The sequence below is a fragment of the Oryx dammah genome, unplaced genomic scaffold, assembly GCF_014754425.2.
Source record: "Oryx dammah isolate SB20612 unplaced genomic scaffold, SCBI_Odam_1.1 HiC_scaffold_5, whole genome shotgun sequence".
NCBI classification, from domain to species: Eukaryota; Metazoa; Chordata; class Mammalia; order Artiodactyla; family Bovidae; genus Oryx; species Oryx dammah.
In genome coordinates, this window is record NW_024070189.1 from 55,891,834 (window position 1) to 55,913,311 (window position 21,478).

The window sequence follows — 21,478 nt, forward strand, 5'->3', positions numbered from 1 at the left end:
GTGCTTTTCCCTCCAATTACTCACATGCTCAGATGCACTCCTCCCAACACTGTCATTAAAACTAATGGATACTGGGCCCAGGCACACCGGTGTTTGCTTCATGTCTGCTAATGATCTGTAATGGGCTCTGATAATGAAACCTTTTCCCAGAAATTTGTTTTTTAAGTGAATCAATTTTGTCCACAGCTAAGTAAAAAGACGATATTTTCTTCATTTTTTAAAACTATAAACTATGTTCTTCTGGAAGGAGCTAGTTAACTAAGACTAAAATAAGACATTCTACAACAACCATTTGGACTCAAAAAGTGACATTTTCAGAGGACATGTGAGGAACTATTGGGGACAACAACAAAAAGCAGTATAGATTTGCCTCCTGGCATCTAAAGACACCAAATCCTTCACCAAATCCATATCAGAAAGGCCTACAGAGTAGACACTTATGGTCTGGGTCAACTCTCCTCTGGGGACAGCACCCCACCCCACCCCCAATACTCACAGTCCTTGTGCTTGGAGTATCAATCTTTCTCCTTTCAGCCAGGCAAGGAGGAGCAGGAGACACAGGCCCAGCCCCGCAGAGTATCCCACACTCGGGTCACAGATACTGCATAAGGGATTGGACAGGCGATGCAGTGTGGACCACGAGAAATCAGGCACCATTCAATGTCTGATTCAAATGCCTCATTCAAACTTTTAAGGAAGGGAGGTTCTCTCTTTTTTCCTGAAGTTGGGCTTTTAAGGAAGTCAGTCCAGCTGGTGGCAACCATCTTACAATAAAAAAGAAAGTGCTTATCTATGAAGAGTCAACACAGAGGGAAACTGAGCTGAGAGATGGCAGGAGCTGGGTCCCAACAGCCACATCTGAGTGCCTGGATCCACGCATGTGTGAAGCAGAGGTTCCTTGCTTATCAATTATGTAGGTGAACCAGTAAGTTCCATGTCAGCCTATGGAAGGTGGGCCGAGTTTTCTTTACTTGAATCAAGAATTCTGATTGGTGGATTTGCCTAAGTTGACACATAGGGTCTTCAATATAATGAATGCCTGTTCACTGAAAAGATGTCAAATTAGGGAAGTTTATCTTGGTGCTCAAGTATCAGAAACATGTGAGGACAGGAACAGTCACCTCTTAAGGAGGACTCAGAAAGACCTTGGATTGATGGAAGAGCAAAGATTCCAAAAGCAAAGGCTGCACAGTAACTTCTACAGTGGGTGGTGCCTTGTTACAATGTGTCAGCTAGAGGTGAACAGCTGGGATGCAGTTTCCATCATTCACTTAGGATTTGAGAAAGAGAATGGATGTTACTGATTGGAATTAAAATAAATACCAGGCTTACTTTAGTGAGTTTAGCACAGTAACTGAAGGCTAAACATAGCAGCTCTGCCTAAGGAGTAAAAATAAGCAGGAATTTTCTGTAAGGCTATGTGATCCCTATTTATACTCTCTCCTTATTAAGCCCACTAAGAGTTTAGCCTGTCCCGATTGTCTCCAGGCTGCTTTCCCCATTCTGAGCTCAGAACTTGTCTTTTTCAACTATAGCCTAACTCCAAGGTAAGCAGCCCCCACTGAAAGCTAAAGGTATCAGAGTTTGTCTGATGTGTTTGGTGCTGGATTATAGCACAGACAAGAAGAATATAACTTACTTTCAGACCGTTTTGCTTACTTTTTACAACAGAAAACTCAAAGCAAAGAAGGAGCAGCAGAACGTTGTAGGGCTTTATGTGACACTTAGAAATGAAAATAGGCCCTCTGTAAAAGAGAATTTGGCCTTAAAAAAAAGACGACTTCCAGATAGTGAGGTCTATTTGACTGTGAAGCAAAACTGTGATGAAAGTAGGGAACGTCTCAGGCAAGTCAATTACACAAGATTAATCGGTAGATGATGTTCCACTGGGATCCAGCTAGCATAGAATTCTGGAATGGGAAGACAACATTTACTAGGCTTTCCCAGCTTTAGCGCCTAAAGAAGTAAAAAATCATATTGACATAAGAAGCAAAACAACTGTAATACTGTAGATGAAAAGCATATGTTCAGACAGAGTCAATTATGAGCTGCTCCCCACATGTGCCTGGTACATTTCTGCCTCTGAGCCTTTCCCTACTGTCCCTCTTGCACAGAACACCCTAGTCCTTTCTGCCTAAACCTGACCGATCTCTCAAGACCCAGGTTCAATGTCAATTTGATCACAAACCCTTCCTTGATCATCCTGTTGGGGAATTCAGCAGCACTTCATCCTGTAGGATCCAGACTTTTTGGTCTTGGTTTACAGTACCACATATTTTGTATATTAATAATATGTATGATTATATAGAAGGACTATATTTTCTTATATATTTTATATTTTCTTCTTACAGAAGTCACCATACTGTACTTTATATCCCTGGGACTTAATAAGTTTGCACCTGTTGACCACCTTCACCCATTTTTAAATATGTATATGTATATATATATTAACATATTTTATAGTTCTGCAGACTCTTGTTTTAAGGGCACTATCTCCAACTAACTCATCTTTAATGTAATGTGCTTATATATTGAGGACATTCAGTAAACACTGCTGGATGACTAAGGAATATTTTGGCTGCAGAAGATTGAAACAGCTGAACTAGAGGAATGAAAAGGGTACAAGAAGCCACCTCTGTAGTGCTGCCCAACTATCTTCTGTTTCTCTCTGCACATTGGAGTGACAGCAACTGGACTTTCTCCTTGTGCAGGAAACATGCTGCTCACCATTCTGGGGGGGAGGGGGTGGGCAAATCAGACTCTAACTGAAAATTTTTTAAGTTTTAAGTGACAGTTCAAAAAAAAAATATTAGGGTGAGTCTGGTTTGGTCATATGTCAAGATTTCCCACCAAGTAACTCTATAAAAATATCAAATTTAATTATTTAAGCACCCATGTTTTATTATAACCAGTAGACACCTCTCACAAAATGACAAGAAGAGTAAGCCAGGTATGAGCATCAAGCAGAAACAGTTGGACACAATGAGGGCAGCTGCAGGTGGTGCCGTGGAGTAAAACACCCTACTCAGCTTCCTTTTGGTCCTGGCCATCCTCTGGGTGGCTTCAGCTCTCTGTAGCCCCAGCTCTTTCCAACCTTGCCTTGGTTCCTGGCTTGTGTTTCTCCCCATCATATTCCTTCACTCCCCTCAAGTGACCTGAGGGTGTCCAACCAGGTTAGAAACCAGGTGATGGTATGGGCTCTCCGGATTACTCAGAGCGCTCTGGGGCTCACTGCCACATGCGCCCTGCGACTGGTCTGGGGGAGGGGCTGTGCTGCTCTCTAACTCAGACAAGCGGGATCCCTCTTCACCCCATGCCTACCAGGAAGCAGGGCTCAGGACCTCAGTACAACCAACCGAGACATTCTGTGTCCTCAGTTATGTTTAAAGTAACAACTACACCACTCAGCAGGGCAGGTAACTTCTGCTGAGCACTTATTACATGATAAGAGCCATACTAAGTGCTTTACATGAACTAATTCATTTAATCCTCACAACCTTAGGAGGTAGAGAGTAGTATTATTTCTATTAAACAGACAACTTTTACAGATGTCTAGTAACTTCATGGCAACACAGCTGATAAGCAGTAAAGTTGGGACATGAACTCAAATAAATCTATTCGAGAGCCTACACTCTTAACACTGTGACAGCCTGAATAATGAAAACCTGACATGTACTGTGGACTTTGTGAAGTGACATGAAGAGGATTCATATCACACACCACTTATGAGAGACTCCTAACATTTCCCTTGAGATAGTTCTGCTCCCCCAAAGTGCCCCACCCAACTGACAACACCCGCATCTCTCCTCTCTTGTCTCTCCCCAGCCTCTAGAACTCTGCATCCAGATGCCCCATTCAACAAAATCAAAGCCTGGCCCTCAGGAGTCCAGACTCCACCTCCAGCTGTGCGCAAACGTGCACTCTAGTCTCTCAGCTTCCACGTGGAGCACAGGCAGGCCCACAGTGATGCACGGGAAGGAGTTCTCAAAGAATCACATGCTCTCCATAGAAAAGGGAACATCTTGAGAGGTGGTGAAATACAGGTCAGCTTACCTAAGTAGAGATCACATGTTCTTTCTCTTCTTTACTATAGATTCTTCTATTTCTCAATGAACCTGGAGTAAAGCTAAGCATGAGGCTATAGCAACACACATCTAAGGTTCTGCTGGAAATCACACCACTCTTCTATTTTGTGGGGTGGGGGGGGCCCGACATACTGATTTCTTGGGCTCCAAAAATCACTGCAGATAGTGACTGTAGCCATGAAATTAAAAGACGCTTGCTCCTTGAAAGAAAAGCTATGACCAACCTAGACAGCATATTAAAAAGCAGAGACATTACTTTGCCAATAAGGTTCGTCTAGTCAAGGCTATGGTTTTTCCAGTGGTCATGTATGGATGTGAGAGTTGGACCATAAAGAAAAATGAGTGCCGAAGAATTGATGCTTTTGAACTGTGGTGTTGGAGAAGACTCTTGAGAGTCCCTTGGACTGAAAGGAGATCCAATCAGTCCATCCTAAAGGAAATCAGTCCTAAATATTCACTGGGAGGACTAATGCTAAAGCTGAAACTCCAATACTTTGGCCACCTGATGTGAAGAACTGACTGATCTGAAAAGACCCTGATGCTGGGAAAGGATGAGATGGTTGGATGGCATCACTGACGCAATGGACATGAGTTTGAGTAGGCTCCAGGAGTTGATGACGGACAGGAAAGCCTGGTGTGCTACAGTCCATGGGGTTACAAAGAGTCAGACACAACTGACTGACTGAACTGAACATACTGATTACATATTCATTTTCTAGAGGAGTGTCTTAGGTTTCCGCTGAATATTTTTAATACAGAAGTCCAATGCTTCCTGAGCCATGCCAAATTCAGTGGGTTACTTGGTAAACTGCTTGTATGAGGCACACCAAGAGTGAAGTGTAAGGCAGGAAGCTGGCTTGGACTGTGTTTCAGCCAGGAGCATTCAGATCATGGTTAACAGAGCTCTCTATGGCCTGATTCTGAGCAAGCCCTATTCAAAATATCAATATCAGCTCAAAATATCAAAATATCAGCTAAAGTTCTATTAAGCTTCCCTTTGTATTGCCACTGGAATTGGTTACTAAATTGTACCTTGAAAAGGATAACTCCAGGTGCTGACATTTCTTGAAGTAGCAGATGAGCCTGGAAAAACCATCTGAGTTTGCAAAGAAAAATACTCTAAGAAGAGTTTCCTTCTTTGCATTGATGAAGCTGGGTATTTACTTTTGGTCATGTTACCTAATTGACTCATACTGAAATTAAAGGCATAATTAATAATTGGCTTGTGAAGCAGAGGAAATTTAACTTAGAATTTCCTAATAGACATAGACACAGAAAAATTAGCCCTCACCCCTACAAAGAGATTTGGATGTTGCATGAAATTTTACTAGCAAAACTTCTCTTGACCCACAGCAAGGTCTTCTTACTTATTTTTCCTGGCTACTCTAATTCAGAGATTAAAGTACTACTAATTCTCAGGAACTTTCCTTTTCCATGTAAGGTCACAAAATAAACCTTCAAAGTATGAATTAATTTTCAACTTAATAGGACATTTGGTGTAGGACTTTACACAAGAAATTGTTACCGATTTTTGCAACAAGTATTACTGAACTCCTAGTTTTTTGGCAAGAAAAAAAGTACAATAATCCTAATGAAAAAGTCGGTAAAAGCATCTGCCTACAATACGGGAGAACTGGGTTCGATCCCTGGGTTGGGAATATCCCCTGGAGACGGAAATGGCTACCCACTCCAGTATTCTTGCCTGGAAAATCCCATGGACAGAGGAGCCTGGCAGGCTACAGTCCATGGGGTTGCAAAGAGTCAGGCACAACTGAGTAACTTCACTTCACTTCAATGAGAAAGTCTCTTGTTAGGGATGGGAAAAAAATTTTAACCGCAACATATTCAAATGATCAAATTCCAACTTTTCATTTCTTTCAATATTTTTTCTCTATACATCACTCTTATGGTGTAAATTTTTAATTTTAGGTCATCTAAGATGTTAGATCCATTGACCTTTGTAAAAAAAAGAATTAGGAACTGTACCATCTTTTCTTTTATAAACCCAATGCTTGAATATTGGCAGAGTCTGAGAAGCAGAAAGTCTCCTGGTTAACAGGATAAAAATGTTGGATCATTAAACCAGAACTCCTCCTTACTCCACTCTCAGTAAACTGGACCAAGGCAGACAAGGAAATTACAAATCTAAAGCAGATCTAGAAGATGAAGAAGGGAGATTATTGGAAACCTTGTCCATACAACATAAATTGCAAAGGCACTTCATTCAACCACAGATATTCCTAAATGAATGACCAGATCACTTACTTATTTACTGCTTAGAATCTGTCTCTCATTGGTAGTAATGTTCCCCTTATATCCAAAGCTCTGATTTTCCCCCATGTGGACTCTGAGAGATTTGAGCAGAGAGTATTGATAAGTCTCTTTCCTATTGACTGAACAGAAGGTATTTATTATGTGTCTGTGGGCTGATGGGGAAGAGACTGTCCCTCAGATCTGGTGGTTCTGGCGGCTCATACTGTGCAGGTAGGCTACGCCGGCAAATGCTCAACTGGTGGTGCCATAGAACCATATGGACACATAAGCTGGAGCAAAGTCTCTGTTACACTGAGATTTAAGAAAGGGTAGAAGCTCAAATAAGAGCTTTCAGTGGTATTCCTCTGCTAACAATTATTTAAATTGCAGTCTTCAGCTGGGATAGTGCTGGGTCTAACGGCTGTCTGAAATGATGACCTTGTCTGTGTTGGTCACTAATATGTGGACTGGTTTACTGTGTTTGGAATGCCTATGACTCTACTTCTTGATCTTCTGCCAGTTTATTTTCACTGTGACAACCGCACATCACAAGTACCGCCACAGATGGCTCAGGGAATAAGACCCCTAATTCCACTTTTACACAAAGGGTCAAGAGAAGAATGGTAAAGAGGAGGTGTGTGTGTGAGAGGCGGAGGCTGCTTCTCCCCCAGAGCAGGCAGAGAGCTGCATGACACTCCTATCATGAGGTCTATGCTATAAGGCACAGTGTGTGGAAGGGAGGGGAGGAGAGGGTATAGATTTCCTCCAAGACAAGGTTGAAGCCAACACACTCGAAGATCAGAAATCTCTCTCATACTTCAGCTTTGGATTTCCCACCCGTCAAGCAGTACTCTTCAAGCCTAAACGCTGAAGTCTGTGGGCTATAATCATTTCTGTCAGTGATGTCTGATGTGCCATGACAACAGCCTTGCCAACCTCCTTCTCCCATTCTATCTTTCGGGTGCCACTGTCCTCAAATTCTATCCTGCATGTTTCACCTGCTTAAATCGTCAAAGGTTTTGAGTACAGTGGTAAGCAAAATAAACTGAACAGGGCTTTCCAGTTTTCTCAAAACCCAAGATGATTTCTCTCTATGTCACTGCTACAGTCACCAGAAACTACATAAAACACTTATTTTCAGTATGTCTAATCACAAACAGTGTCACTTCTATCTTTTACAAGAGAAGCTGGAAAGAATGATAAAAGTACTAAATTATTCCTTTTCGTTACAGGAAGCATGTGATCTTACTATCCAGAAGGCAGAGATGGGTAGTGAGGAACACAGGTGCCTTATGCTGTGTGACTGAGTTTCCAGGGCAACTGCTGATTATGATGGAGTAACTCTAACGTATGTCGATAGAGGTCAGAAGTTAAGGTTTTTCCATTATATATTCTGTTTTAAAATGGGGCTTTTAAAGGAAATTGGGTAGATGGAGAAAGATGAAGATCAGGTGAAAGAACTAAATACAGCTCAAGAAAATGGAACTGCTGAAATTTCAGTGTTGGTTGATAGGATGGGAGAGGAATTCATGAATAGCCAGCTGACTTTCTGGTTTCCTAAGTTAGGGCTTCCTAATTTATTAAGAAATCTGAAATCAGTCCAGACCTAGAAGTCTAACTGGATCCACTCTACTTAGCTGCCTGAGACAAATTTCCTCTGCTGTCCTAAAAGAGTTATCATTTACTAAACTGACCTGGAGTCATGGAGAGACCAACCTTGGGAGAAGTCATTTGGTCACTGCATGAATGATTTAAATACCACTAATTTCATTTAAAACAAACCAAAAGCAACACCTTCCTATACCGCCCTTATTCTTTAATCAAATGGCAGGTATCTCACTCAGATTATTAGTTACTGAGGATATAACTGACGTTTAAAAAAAGAGAATTCTTCCTCACAAAGACGTATAGCATAACTTAAAGAAGCAAATAAATAAAAGAATGACAATTGCAAAACTGAGTAAATATCTATTTTAAATTGAGTTTTCAAAACAGAAAAATACAAACATGTGCTTGTAAAAAAAATTCTAAACTGATAAAAAGGGCAGTGTTGAAACATCAATGTCCCTTCCAGCACAAGCCACTGTCCGGTCTGCCTTCATTATAGGAAACCACCCTAATTCATTTTCCTGTATCTTTCCAGAAATACTACAAACACATACACATATCTGTCTGAGTATATACTCCTGGATTCATATAGATAAGTATGTATACTAATGGTTTTCAAAAGTAGCTGCATATCAAATCACCAAGGAAGTTTAAGAAACAAACCAAAATTCAGATCCCACCCAGATCAATGAACTCTGAGGTTCCAGGGAAGGGGCTTATGTGCTGGAATTTTTCATTTTCGTTTCCTCAGGTGCTAAAGTGTGGCTGGGCTGAGCGCTGCACACCACCCTACACCTTGCTCTTAGCATGCTCCATACCTGCACATACAGAACAATCTCATTCCTCTGCTGTAGGTAGCAGTTTACATTATGATTTATTTCAGCAGCCCTTTACTGACAGTTATTCCTTCTGGTCCCACAGTTTGGCTTTTATAAATGGCACCACACTATACCCCGTGCTGGAGAGCATCCACTCCTCTCTGGGAGGAGCATCTGCCCTCCTCTCTGGGCGCTAACCAGCATGGATTTCTTGTTGGGTTCACCAATGGGGAGCTCCAGCAGGAGATCAGCAAGAGGAAGGAGAGAGCCAAGGTATTATTCCCTAGTCTCCCTGAGAGGTCACTTCCACCTGGCCGAATCCCTTGACCAAAGGTCCTTTCAAAGTGCTGACTTGATAGAAGTCTCTCTCCTTCTGGGTTCTGATAACCACTTTCTACTCAAATCCCTTTGGCCTAAGGATGGTAATTAGTTGGCTGCTATTAGCTCTGGTTTACTGTACTAATAACTCTTGTGATTCTCCTATTCCCACCCCTTTATAAATAAATTCTCCTTGAATAATGCTATTTTCATTGCAGACTGATGTTTCTTCTTAGGATTCCAAAAGGTCAACCCTGGATGGCATCTATGCCTTTATTTCTTTGTGGACAATGCTGTCCCGGTCCCTTCTGAGAGCACTGGCTTCTTCACAAAGGGCAACAAGAGGTAATAAGGTTACCTTAAGGCAGCCATTTCATCCCTTTTTCTGAACATTTTTGACAACAGCCAGGGAACAGCCCCATTACCTCTTCAATGTGCAAGGAGTATTGGAAGTATTCTGAAGCAATGGCTTAGGGAGAACCTCACTGCTTTCTTGGGAAGGAAGCTGACAGACACTGAAGAAAAACAGAAGAACAAGGGCAGTGGATGACTAAGATGTAGAATTTCAGGATGCTTTCTTTTCAGAAACATCTTTTTTTTTTTTTTTGCCATATGACAGTCAAATTGACAAAAAGTTACAGGCTGGAAAGGAATCCCTGAGGCTAAAATTATCACTCAGTGAAAACTCAGAATTGCAACTGGGTTGCAGTCTAATTAGTGTTGCTCCAACTGGCCCCACCCAAGGGAGAAACAATAGGGCAGATGCCCGACAAGGCTCTCAAGAGCAAACGAGTAAGCCTGATGACTGTGAGCAAACACTTGTAGCTTGACTTGTAAAGGGAGTGCTTCTGCTGATTTCTATGTATTTTATTATTTGTAGTTCATTTAGCTTTAGTTCTTTTATGTTAAAATTATTATCTCAGTATTTTTAATTGGGCTGCCCTGTGTTACACAAGGATCAAACAAATAAACAAAAATAAACATTGCTGCTAAACCTGAAAGGAGTCAACACTAGGGGTTTGTTCACTGGTGGTGGGGAGACAGTTTAACAGCCAATAAAGATAAGGTAATTTTAAAAATTACAGAAGTAACTGATTTACATTGACCACTTATTACAAACCTGGCCGTTTACTAAATATTATACAGTGATATCTCATCTGACTCTCACAACAAATCTTGAATGCAGGTATTATTCATAATTGGGGCTTCCCTGATAGCTCAGTTGGTAAAGAATCCACCTGCAATGCGGGAGACCTCCGTTTGATCCCTGGGTCAGAAAAATCCACTGGAGAAGGGATAGGCTACCCATTCAGTATTCTTGGGCTTCCCTTGTGGCTCAACTGGTAAAGAATCTGCCTGCAGTGTGGGAGACCTGGGTTTGATCCCTGGGTTGGGAAGATCCCCTGGAGAAGGGAAAGGCTATCCACTCTAGTATCTGGCCTGAAGAATTCCATGGACTACAGTCTATGGGGTCGCAAAGAGTCGGACACAACTGAGCAACTGTCACTTTCACTATTATTACTTACCATTTCAAGGAAGAAGTCTAACTCAGAGAGGGCAAGTAACAGCTAGGATATACCAGAGCTAAGGTTTCACTGCCCAGGCCACATTGGCTTTTCCTTAACGCAGATCCCAAGGCTCACTGATGCTTTGTGCATGACAGAGCCACTTATGTTATGATCGAGCCCATTTCAGTCTATATATAAATGAAATCACTATTCGTTTGCAGAATCTCTGTCATAATGATACCATCCATTATGAGAAACATATTTCCCCCACTCAAAAATAGTGTTTCAGAACAGCATTTCCTTAAACTATGGAATCCTGTTTTAAGAGGCTGAAAAGAAGTACTGTGGTCACATACATTTAGGAAATGCAGCCTAGGACATGCCCCTTGGGAGATTCACAATGGACATATTAAAGGCACAGAAGTCCTCTTGTTAAGAATCTGTTGAACTTCGCCCCATTCCCCTCTTTGCACTTGTCTCCCATTCCTGCATCAGTCTGGTGAATGGTGATCTACAAGTCTCACATCTTTCATATATGCTGATGCTGACCCAACACTCAGTATCACATACCCTGAGATCTCTTTTTCTGTCAAGACCCAGTGCAAGGGTCTTGATTTTCTTGGGTTACATACACAGTAGATGCACAGTAAGAATATCTATTGGCTTGATTAATTGATGAACCCATCCTGTCTCGATTTATGACCAAAAGGCAAGCATTTGCAAAGCAGCTGGCTGGCTTCCTTGAGGAGCTTTAAAGGAAAGCACTGGTGAGCTAATTGGATTCCCCTGAGGGCCAAGGGCTGGGTGCTCTCAAGCTCCACTACTGTCATCACTGCAGGGACAATCAAAGTGCCAGTGATGACATAGGCTTGGCCCTGACAGCTTTACATTGATGTATATCCAGATTTTATTCTTGTGGAAGTCCATCAGTCTAAGGCACTGTGACTATGGTTCTCCGACTTCAGGACCATGTTTGTCAAAACAACCTGCCAGGCTTGTTAAACCACGATTGCTGGGCCCTTCCTCCAGAGTTGCCTATCCTCTAAGTCTGGGTGGGGCCTGAGAACATGTATTTCTAACAAGCTCCCAGGTGCTACCAATGATGGTGGCCCCAGAACCACATTCTGGGAACCACTATACTGAGCTAAGACCCTGCCCAGAAAGAGCAGCATGCAGAGACCAAAGCAGCCTACAGTACAAGGTTTTCTAGATTCCTAACTCAGAGAGACATTAAAAATAAGACCTCAAGGCTGTTTCCAACCAGAAATGTGTTCCTAGCTAAGTAAGCATCTGCTTTCCAGACTGACTGAAAAGACTTAAAAGTAGTTCCTGAACTCCAACATGCTTTTAATTTACTTAATTTAGGATCTGGATCTCCCAGTAAGATTCCTCCAAATTATATACATAGGGAGGAGAGAGACAATCCCAGTTCTAATCCAAATCGAGAAAAACAGCCACTTAGTGTTCCTTCCAAGTCCACTTACAGGCATAATAGTGCTGAAAGCCATGCAAAATCTTAAGCTTACTTCCTTCCCTAAAGGCACTACCAAAAAGTGGAGATTTAAAATGCTTAACACCTACTTACATAGACAAAATACAGCTAACTCCAGAATGAAACTTGTTCATTCATATATTTAATTAAACTCCAAGGTTTCAGCATCTACCATGTCATGGCAAATGGGGGGCATTATTTAAGACTATATAGTAAGATTAATTAGTTTATAGAAGAAAATGCAGACCCTTTCCATGATTTTAGCTTGTAAAGGGGGGAAGAAAACAATCCGTGTGAAGGAAAACATTGTTCCCTTTCTGATTTCCACTCTGGCAGGGACGCCAGCTAAGCACTGAACGGTGTTTGGTCCCCATCTCCTCCCATACCCCCTCTGCCGACCGGCTGGAGATATCCAAGCCCACAGACAGCCCTGGTGCTTGGGAAAGAAATCCTGCAGGTCATGAAGAGTGAGGCCTGCCTTGAGCAATTGTTTTCTGTGGAAAAAAAAAGAACCGCTAATAACCAAATGCATTTATCCAATAAAAACCGGATGGATCACCAGGCAGGATCACCACCCTCGACCAAGTGAGATCTTGGCTGGGCCATGGGAAAAGCTGACAGGAAGCCTCTCAGAAAACAAGAATGTGGGTGACATCAGTGACAATCTCTGAAAATGCCAAGGGAACCTAGTCTGGTACCAAACCGAACCTGGCTAGGTATCCAACCTAGCCTTGGAAAAGCTGTGGCCGTGGTGGCCGCAGGAGCCTGAGATGTAAGAGGGATGGTTCAGGGCTTGTCCAAGAGATGACCACGATTGAGCAGGCGGGAACTACCATGGGGGCGGTGAGGAGTAACAAGAAAAGGAAAAGGATTCCTTGTGAAAATCATTTTGCTTTTAAGCTATTTTGCAAGGTGGGGAACACCGCCAAATTTTCAGGCAAAACTGTCTGAAGAGATCTTTTATGCTTGGAGGCAGGTGAGAAAAAATATCCTCAATCTAACAGGAAAGATCCTCTTCCCACAGAAAGCTGATTTAACCACAGAGGAGAACTTCCTCTTTCAAATCCCTGCATTCCAAAGAATGACAAATAAAGATCACTGGAGCAAACCCATAGCTGCCTGTTTGGGTGTAACTCTTTTGGCATAAAATAGCATTTAGATGGTAAAATTACTTTAAAAAATATGCCATTAGTTATCACTTGTCTAATGCCTCTTATTCATTTAGTGATTTATCTGGACCCAATAAATAACAGTGAGGCATGCAGCTTTATCCTGGTGAGGTGTGGAGGTTTCCTATGTTTTAGGAACAGGCCTGTCTACCCCAGTGGGTCTAGGTTTAAGGTGGGGCAGTACCTGCCTCTACAGTAGAAGCTCCTTCTCCCACTAGTAACTCAAAGACTGACCTGACAGCTCCAGGCCATCTAGACAGGAGGCCAGTGTGGAGAATGGGCAGAACAGCCTGGGACATCTCTCTGCACCTGAATAACACACACCAGAGATGAGGAATAAAGGGACAGGAAGGACAGAGGAGAAGAGGACCCCTGACGAGTTGCTGATAATTGCCATTCATAGTGCCGAACACGTAAATGACACAAAAGATGATCTCGTTTAAACATCACAAAACCTTTTCATGGAGGGTATGATCACCCTATTTTACAGATGAAGAAACTGAGGCAGAAAGTACTAAAGCAACTTGCCTCCTTCCCCTCCAAATCCACACCTGCTTTTCTCTATGTTAATTTTCTCCACAGAACTTTTCAACATTTGCTGAGATTCTGATATTACCTTTCTAGAATATAAAATCCATGACAGCAGAAACAATGCAATTTCTTATCACCCTATCTTTAGGATTCAGAACAACACCTGGCCCACAGTCAGTGTTCAAACAATATTTATTGAGTGACTGTTGACTGAATAAGTAAAACAGAAGTAAACTTTTAGAGATATCTCTCTTGGTGAGCTTTTCCCAGGTTTCATGTGAGAGCAGCTGAAGCAAATTCAGTAGGAGCCAACAGTGCTTCAGAGAAACAACTCGGCCTGGAAGCAGGCCGTGTTTATCCTCTGAATTCCAGGCACTGTTCTCTTGCCTCTCACTGGCCACTAAAACTGGAGAGGTTGACTCTGGCAGAAATTGAAGGCATTTGGCATGCACACATCTTTTAGGTCACCAGAAATAACTTGGACATGCATGTGTGTGTGTGTTAAGCGGAAAGGACAAGAAAAATCAGTTTTATTTATGGGGCTACTGGGCAGTGAGTTAGTTTTCATGGGTGGGGACCACTTAGGCAGGGAGAACTCTCAGGTTAGGTTGTTCCATTACTGGAATCATCCCCTGTCCTTCTCTCTATCCCTACCCCAGTGGTCTGAAAAAAAGCATTTCCTTGGTCAGTTTAATTTGGGGGAATTACTGCAGTATCTTCAGTCCCTAGTGGGATGTCCCCTGACTTCTTTCTTAGCATTTGTTTACTTCCTCCTTAAAAATCACTATCCTCCAAAAAAGCGGAGGCATGAGGCCAGTTCTGTTGGTCACTAGGAAGGAAAGAGATGAATTTCTGCTGTCCTTTGTAAGCACCCAGCGAATGACCTCTGTTCTTAAGACAGTTCACCCCACTATGTCCACCATTGGGAGAAGGGGGATGGGTGCATTCAGGGACACATTCGGGGCCAAGGACAGGCATTGGCCAGTTGATGTTGGCGCCAGGATTAAAACCTAGGTCTTCCTGCTTTCCATATCAGTAACAGAACTATCTTTCTTTTTGCCTCTGCCATCAGATATGGGTTTTGTTTTGTTTCTTAACTTCTTAGAATCTCATTTATGAGTTATTTTCTTTCAAATAAGATTCTGGAAATGGGAAGCTCATCTTCATATGCCACTGTGGCAGGGTGAGAACCTTCCATCCCCTCCTACTGACCTAGGCAGCCCGGCTCCATTCCAAGGCCATTGCTCATGACTCTGACTTCTGTCAGTTAACCTTTGCTGAAAAAACTGGTCCAAATTCAGTAGCTTAAAACAACCACAAGGTATTACTCCTCATGCATCTGTGAGTTAATTGGGCAGCATTTCTGTTGCTCTTTCCTGGACTCACTCTTGTGCCTGCACTGGCTGACTGGTGGCCTGGGCTCTGGGCTTAGATGGGAGAGTAGGCCTTCGCTTTCCAATAGCCCTTCATCTTCAAGGAGGTTGGACTGGGCTTTTTTACATGGTGACTGCATCCAAGAGGATGAGACAGGAAGCTGCAGGGCCTTGTGGCCTGGCGTGGAAGTCATATGATGGTCAAATCAAGTCAGAGGGTAAAGGCCAGCCTAAGTTCAAGAGCTCCACCTCTTAAGGGGAGGAGCTTCAAAGACTCTTGGGCCATATTTATCATGGGCCTCCAAGACAGAAGGGAATGAACTGGGACCATAAGAAGCTAGGGACTACAGAATTTCATCTGTTACCAGAAAACATATGGATTTAAAGTGGCCAAATCTTTTAACTTTTCAGAAGAAGCTGGGAATCTAGATTTTAAAAAATCTATTAATAGCCTGTTTTTTAGAGCAGTTTTAAGCTTATAAAAAACTGCTCAAAATAACTTAGAATTTTTACGTAACTCTCCCCTTTCCCGAAGTTTCCTCTATTATTAACACCTTTCATTACTGTGGTATATTTATAGCTACTGATGAACCAATTTTGATACATTATTATTACCATTGTTATTAACTATCAACTAAAGTCCACAGTTCACATTAGGATCCACTCTTTCTGTTCTATGAGTTTTATGAGTTCTGAAAAGGCTTATGTCTTATGTCTACTACTGTCCTAAAAAAACCCTGTGTCCTTCCTGCCCTCTAATCTTTTTACTGATTTTGTAGTTTTCTGTTTTCCAAAATGTCATGTAGTTGGTATCATACTATACTATAGTCTTTTCAGAGTGGCTTTACACATGTATGGTTTAATCCATGTCTTTTCATGACTTGATAGCTCATTTCCTCTCAACATCAAATAATATTCCATTGTTTGGATGTATCATAGTTTGGTTATCCATTTACCCACTGAAGAATGACTTGGTTGCTTCCAACTTGGCAATTATGAATAAAGCTGCTATTTATATTTGTGCGCAGGATTTTGTTGTGAATATAAGTTTTCAACTTATTTGAGTAAACACCAAGGAGTGTGGTCGCTTGATTGTGTTGTGTGATAAGTCTACGTTTAGTTTTATAAGAAGCAATCAGCTTGCCTTTTAAAGTGGCTTTCTCAGTTTGCATTCCCACCAGCAATGCACGAGACTTCTGTTGCTCCTTATCCTCATCAGCATTTGATGTCAGTGATTTGGAGGCTAGCCATTCTAATAGGTGTGGAATGATATACCCTTGCTTTAATATTGAGCATACTGGTCCTTTATCAGATATGCATTTTGCAAATGTTTTCTCCTAGTCTGTGGCTTGGCTTTTCATTTTCTTAATAATGTCTTTTGCAGAGCAGAAGCTTTTAGCCTAAATGAAGTCCAACTTACCAAGTTTTTCTTTCATGGATTATGCTTTTGGTGCAATATTTAAACAGTCACTGCCAAACCCAAAGACACCTAGTTTTTCTCCTTTGTTGTGTTCTAGAATTTTATAGTTTTGCATTTTACACTTAGGTCTATGATCCATTTTGAGTTAATTTTTGTGAAAGTTGTAAGGTCTATGTCTAAATTCATTTGTGTGTGTGTGTGTGTATGTCTAGTGGTTCCAGCCAGCATGAAATCTGGATTTTGTTGTGAAGTGACCTGATCTTAAAAGGTTGGTGCAATTTTTTTTTTTTTTTTTGGTGGTCATGCTGAGATGACAACTAAGTTCCTCTTTCTCCAATACACATTTCCGTAGAATGCTTTTCTCCACCCTGGATCACCTCTGCCTCCCTCATCCCCTTATCTGAAATGCTCTTCCATCCATTTGTATCATCTTTCCTAGTGCCCACCTCACATTTCATCTACTCCACCTTTCCCAACACTAGACTGGCTTGTGTACCTAAAAAATACCCAGTAAAGAGTTGTTGAACTCTATATACACTTCTGAGCTCTAAGTTCCATTTAGCACTGTCGTTTACCACTGGTTTTTCCTCCTCGACCAGAGTATAAACTTCTGGGGAGGCCCAGGAATTCTCTCCTTCTCCTTTACCACAGGAAGCTCAGCAGAGGTCTGAGCACAAATTTGGTCAGTGATCTCCACCGACCATTTTAGACAATCTAAAGTGCTCTTTGATCTTTAGGAGAGATGGCTGAGGACCTCCCAAAGACAGGATCCCCGAAGTCTTGCCCTAGCAAGGCTGAAATGGTAGCATCTCTGATTCTGATGCCAGCTTTAGCATTATGTCCACACAAACAAGAGGGCACTCATCCCCTTGGAGAATTAGGAAAGATTTACCAATAAGACAGCAAAATATGACCTCTGAAGCACCAAAAATGCCGAGTCACAAATGTTTCTTTCATTATGATTGTTATGTGGTCAGAAGGATCATCCCAGTCATTATGAAAACAATGAAAAACGAATGAAATTAAAAAAAAAAAACAGACAGTTTTCTGGTGACTGATTCCCCACCTCATGCCTAATTTATACTCAACAGAGTGGTAATCCCCCACCCCTTGATTTGGTCTTGTGTCCTCATCTGCATCATTAAGTGTTTCCCATTCAAGGGGTTTGGTGCATCTCAAAGTTAGCAAGGATGGAAAGAATGAAAGGGTCCAGGGCTGAGACCCAAGTGGTCTGGACTGGTTGTGACAGAGCCCAAGCACCACAGCGGAAGGTGCTTCAGACCTCTCAGAATTCACAGCCTCAGGGAAACGCTGTAGCTTGCATTTGCCGGGGTGACCTCCAGTCTGTCTGTGTGTGGTCCATCCAGGCCAATCCCAGGCAGAAAAAACCAGGCAGGCACAAACTGGGTGACAAGCTCTCCCAGCCCTGGGGTTAGAAATGGGTGGTGAACCAGTTGCAGTGTGGAGCCACTGACACGGCCCTCATCAGGGCTGAGCAAACTCCTTTTCAGCACTGCTTCTACCTCAAGAGAAGCCTTCCCAGAGCTCAGGATTCCCAGGCATCACTTCGCTATTCCCTTGAATGGAAGTCAATAGCCCAGCAAGAAACATACCCACATTCTAGCCTCCCATCCTCCACCAAACAAGGAGACTGTTTCAGACCTCATACTCCCTTCCCTGGGAAAGCCCCCAAACCTATAGCAGGTAGGCATGTGTCCCATGGATGGCATGAAGCAGGTAAAGTGATAGCCAGTGTTTTACATAAAACAAATCTAGCTTACTTAAAGTATGACTTTTGTACATTTCATAGCATATGACAAATAATTGGGTTCTCAAAAAAAATCACATCTAGACATCAAAAAATAAAAAAATCACAAGCCCTCTCATCCATGACCTGTTTAAAAGACATAACCCCCCATTTCCATGTAACTGCTGAAGCAGCCTCTTTGGACACACTGTACTCCACAAAGCCTTAGGGGCTCCCAGACACCAGCTGCTGAAAACAGAGCTTAAAGACCACTAGTTGGTGCTGCTGGTGAAAATCAGAGAGTGTTGAGCAACCATGCTCATCAGTTCAGTTCAATTGCTCAGTCGTGTCTGACTCTTTGAGACCCCATAAATCGCAGCACACCAGGCCTCCCTGTCCATCACCAATTCCCGGAGTTCACTCAGACTCACGTCCATCGAGTCAGTGATGCCATCCAGCCATCTCATCCTCTGTCGTCCCCTTCTCCTCTTGCCCCCAATCCCTCCCAGCATCAGAGTCTTTTCCAGTGAGTCAACTCTTCTCATGAGTTGCCCAAAGTACTGGAGTTTCAGCTTTAGCATCATCCCTTCCAAAGAAATCCCAGGGTTGATCTCCTTCAGAATGGACTGGTTGGATCTCCTTGCAGTCCAAGGGACTCTCAAGAGTCTTCTCCAACACCACAGTTCAAAAGCATCAATTCTTCGGCACTCAGCTTTCTTCACAGTCCAACTCTCACATCCATACATGACCACTGGAAAAACCATAGCCTTGACTAGAAGGACCTTTGTTGGCAAAGTAATGTCTCTGCTTTTCAATATGCTATCTAGGTTGGTCATAACTTTTCTTCCAAGGAGTAAGCGTCTTTTAATTTCATGGCTGCATGAAACCATGCTCATGCTGAGCAACAAATAACCTCAGCAACTGCAAGGTACAGAGGCTTAAACAGAATGGAAGAGAAGGAACCAGAATCTCCTTAAAGTCTAGGAAAGCAGCATTAGGAGTCCCTGAGGGAGCCATCCATTACGGGAGGAAGGCTCCATTGGCCATGGAGAACCAGAAAGGACTCACTGTCCACAAGCTGAACAAGTCACATTAGTTTGAACATTTGAGGATACTTCCTGGTATACAAACACATCATCTACGTCATAATAGGTAAGTAATTAAACTTCTTGAATATCAAAGTAGGATTTAAAGCTGTCAACAATTAAAAAGAGACCTGATTTTCTCAATGTACAGTTTCATCTTACACTGTGGCTGCATTTTCTAAGCACCTCTTACCCATTTTAGAGTCATTTTTCATTCCAACCCTTAGTATCCCTTAGTCTCTTCTAAGGAAAAAAAGAAATGTTAGACCCATTTTGCGGGTCTGTAAATACGTTAGCAAGATAGAATGGTGGGGTGCAATCATGCAGCCACAGCGAGGAGAAGGGTAGGAAATGGTTCTGACATGCTGGTGTCTCACCAAGAGAAACGACTGCCCTGAAGGCAATTTGTGGCTGAACCTCGAACTATTTTCATCAGAGAAAGGCAAAGTCAACTCTGCTCTTCCTGAGTTTCACACAACTGTGGCCAGAGGGTCCAGCTGTTCTGGTCATGGCCTCACATTCTTTCTGCAAAGGCTCTAGTGGACAAGATTTATGCGGTGGTCTGAAGAAGCAAGCTAAGTAATGTGGGATGCAACCACAAAAGAGAACTTTCTGGCTCAAGCAGAGTAGATCTAGTTTCTGTGGAGGATTGGACAACCAGCCTCAAGACAGTCTCAGCTGTAGGTGCTCAAAACCAAAGAATGAAGCAACAGAGGTTCTTCTCTTTAGAGCATCTGCTCTGTGATCATGGTCATGCTGAGCTTTGAGGAGCTAAAGACCCAAAGGGCTCCTGGAGCTATTCTCTCTGGCAGTGGAGACAGATAGCACTGAACATACTCAACAAAAGTTGGGGAGAAGGGAAACTGTGACAACACAAATGAGTGAAACAAATGTCGCTGCTGATCTACTGAGCTACTACAGTGCCCGGATGTTTGTAAAACTAAAAGTAGTTTTTCATGCCCCAGCAGCCAGCACAGGCAAGGAGCCATCACCAAAGCCATCTCAGCAGGATGGTAGATCAAACATCACCAAGGCCAAGAAGCAGTATGTTAAGAGTCATGATTCCCCTTTGAGATGATGGTGCTTAAAACATGTGAAATAAACTTAGCCAAGCTTCCAAGTTGAGGGAGAAGGTTTACATTAGGTTCATGGGACAATACTCAAAGTCAGGTGGGGCCAGAGAGCACATTCTGGGTAGAATGGCTGACAAGGGCCCCCTGTGGCCGGCAGCTGGACGTCGTACTTACAGCGAGTTGGGCCGGGTGGGTTTGAGCACATCCAGGTCTGGGTCACTGGAGTTTATGTTGGGCTGTAAGCTGCTGCTGGAATTGAGGATGCTGTTTGCATTTGAAGAGACGACAGATTCCAAACTGGAGTTGATGAGGCTGTTTCTTTGTTCCTCTGTGGGGAACAAAAACCCACAAACCCCATATTAATATTATTCCATTCGATTCCATTGGGATAGTCTGTTCCTACCTATCCAAAAGTTTATAAATAATGAGGTTACATGGGGCTCTCTGGTGCTAATGAAACTAGGAAAAGGACATAGGGAAGAATTACAGGACAAATAAGAATCACAAGTGGGAGGACTTCCCCGTGGATCCTGTGGTTGGGAAACTGCCTGCCAATGTAGGGGACGTGGGTTGTGTAGTCTAGATCCCTAGACGAGGACAAGTCTACATGCTGAGGGGCAGCTGGGCCTGTGCTCTAAAGCCTGTGAGCTGCAACTACTGAGCCCACATGCTGCAACCACTGAAGCCAGTGTGTCTAGAGCCCGTGTTTTGCAACAAGAGAAGCCACCATGATGAGAAGCCTACACACCACAACTAGAGAGCAGCCCTGGGTCGCTGCAACCAGAAAAAGGCCACAAACAGCAACAAAGACCCAGCACGGCCAAAAATAAATAAATAAATGAATTTAAAAAATACTAATTACAAGTGGGAAAGGAAGAACCTGAGAGTAACAGGTGATGTGAAACTTTAGAGCAAAACTCACTCCTCCGCTTGACAGGCCATATCTTCTCTTTCACATGACAAACCTTTTCCTAAGAGTGTCTCAACCACCACACCAC

At 42.7% G+C, this 21,478-nt stretch overlaps 1 protein-coding gene across 4 annotated transcripts in view; it reads right to left on the bottom strand.

Moving 5' to 3' along the window:
- The window catches only part of ARHGAP26 (Rho GTPase activating protein 26), a 479,720-nt gene that overhangs the window by 57,447 nt on the left and 400,795 nt on the right, over positions 1-21,478 (bottom strand). For all 4 annotated transcript variants that reach the window (XM_040239820.1, XM_040239819.1, XM_040239822.1 and 1 more), the window contains exon 20: positions 20,655-20,808. In XM_040239820.1, coding sequence (XP_040095754.1) covers positions 20,655-20,808 — 154 coding nt within the window. The remainder of the gene's footprint in view (positions 1-20,654; positions 20,809-21,478) is intronic.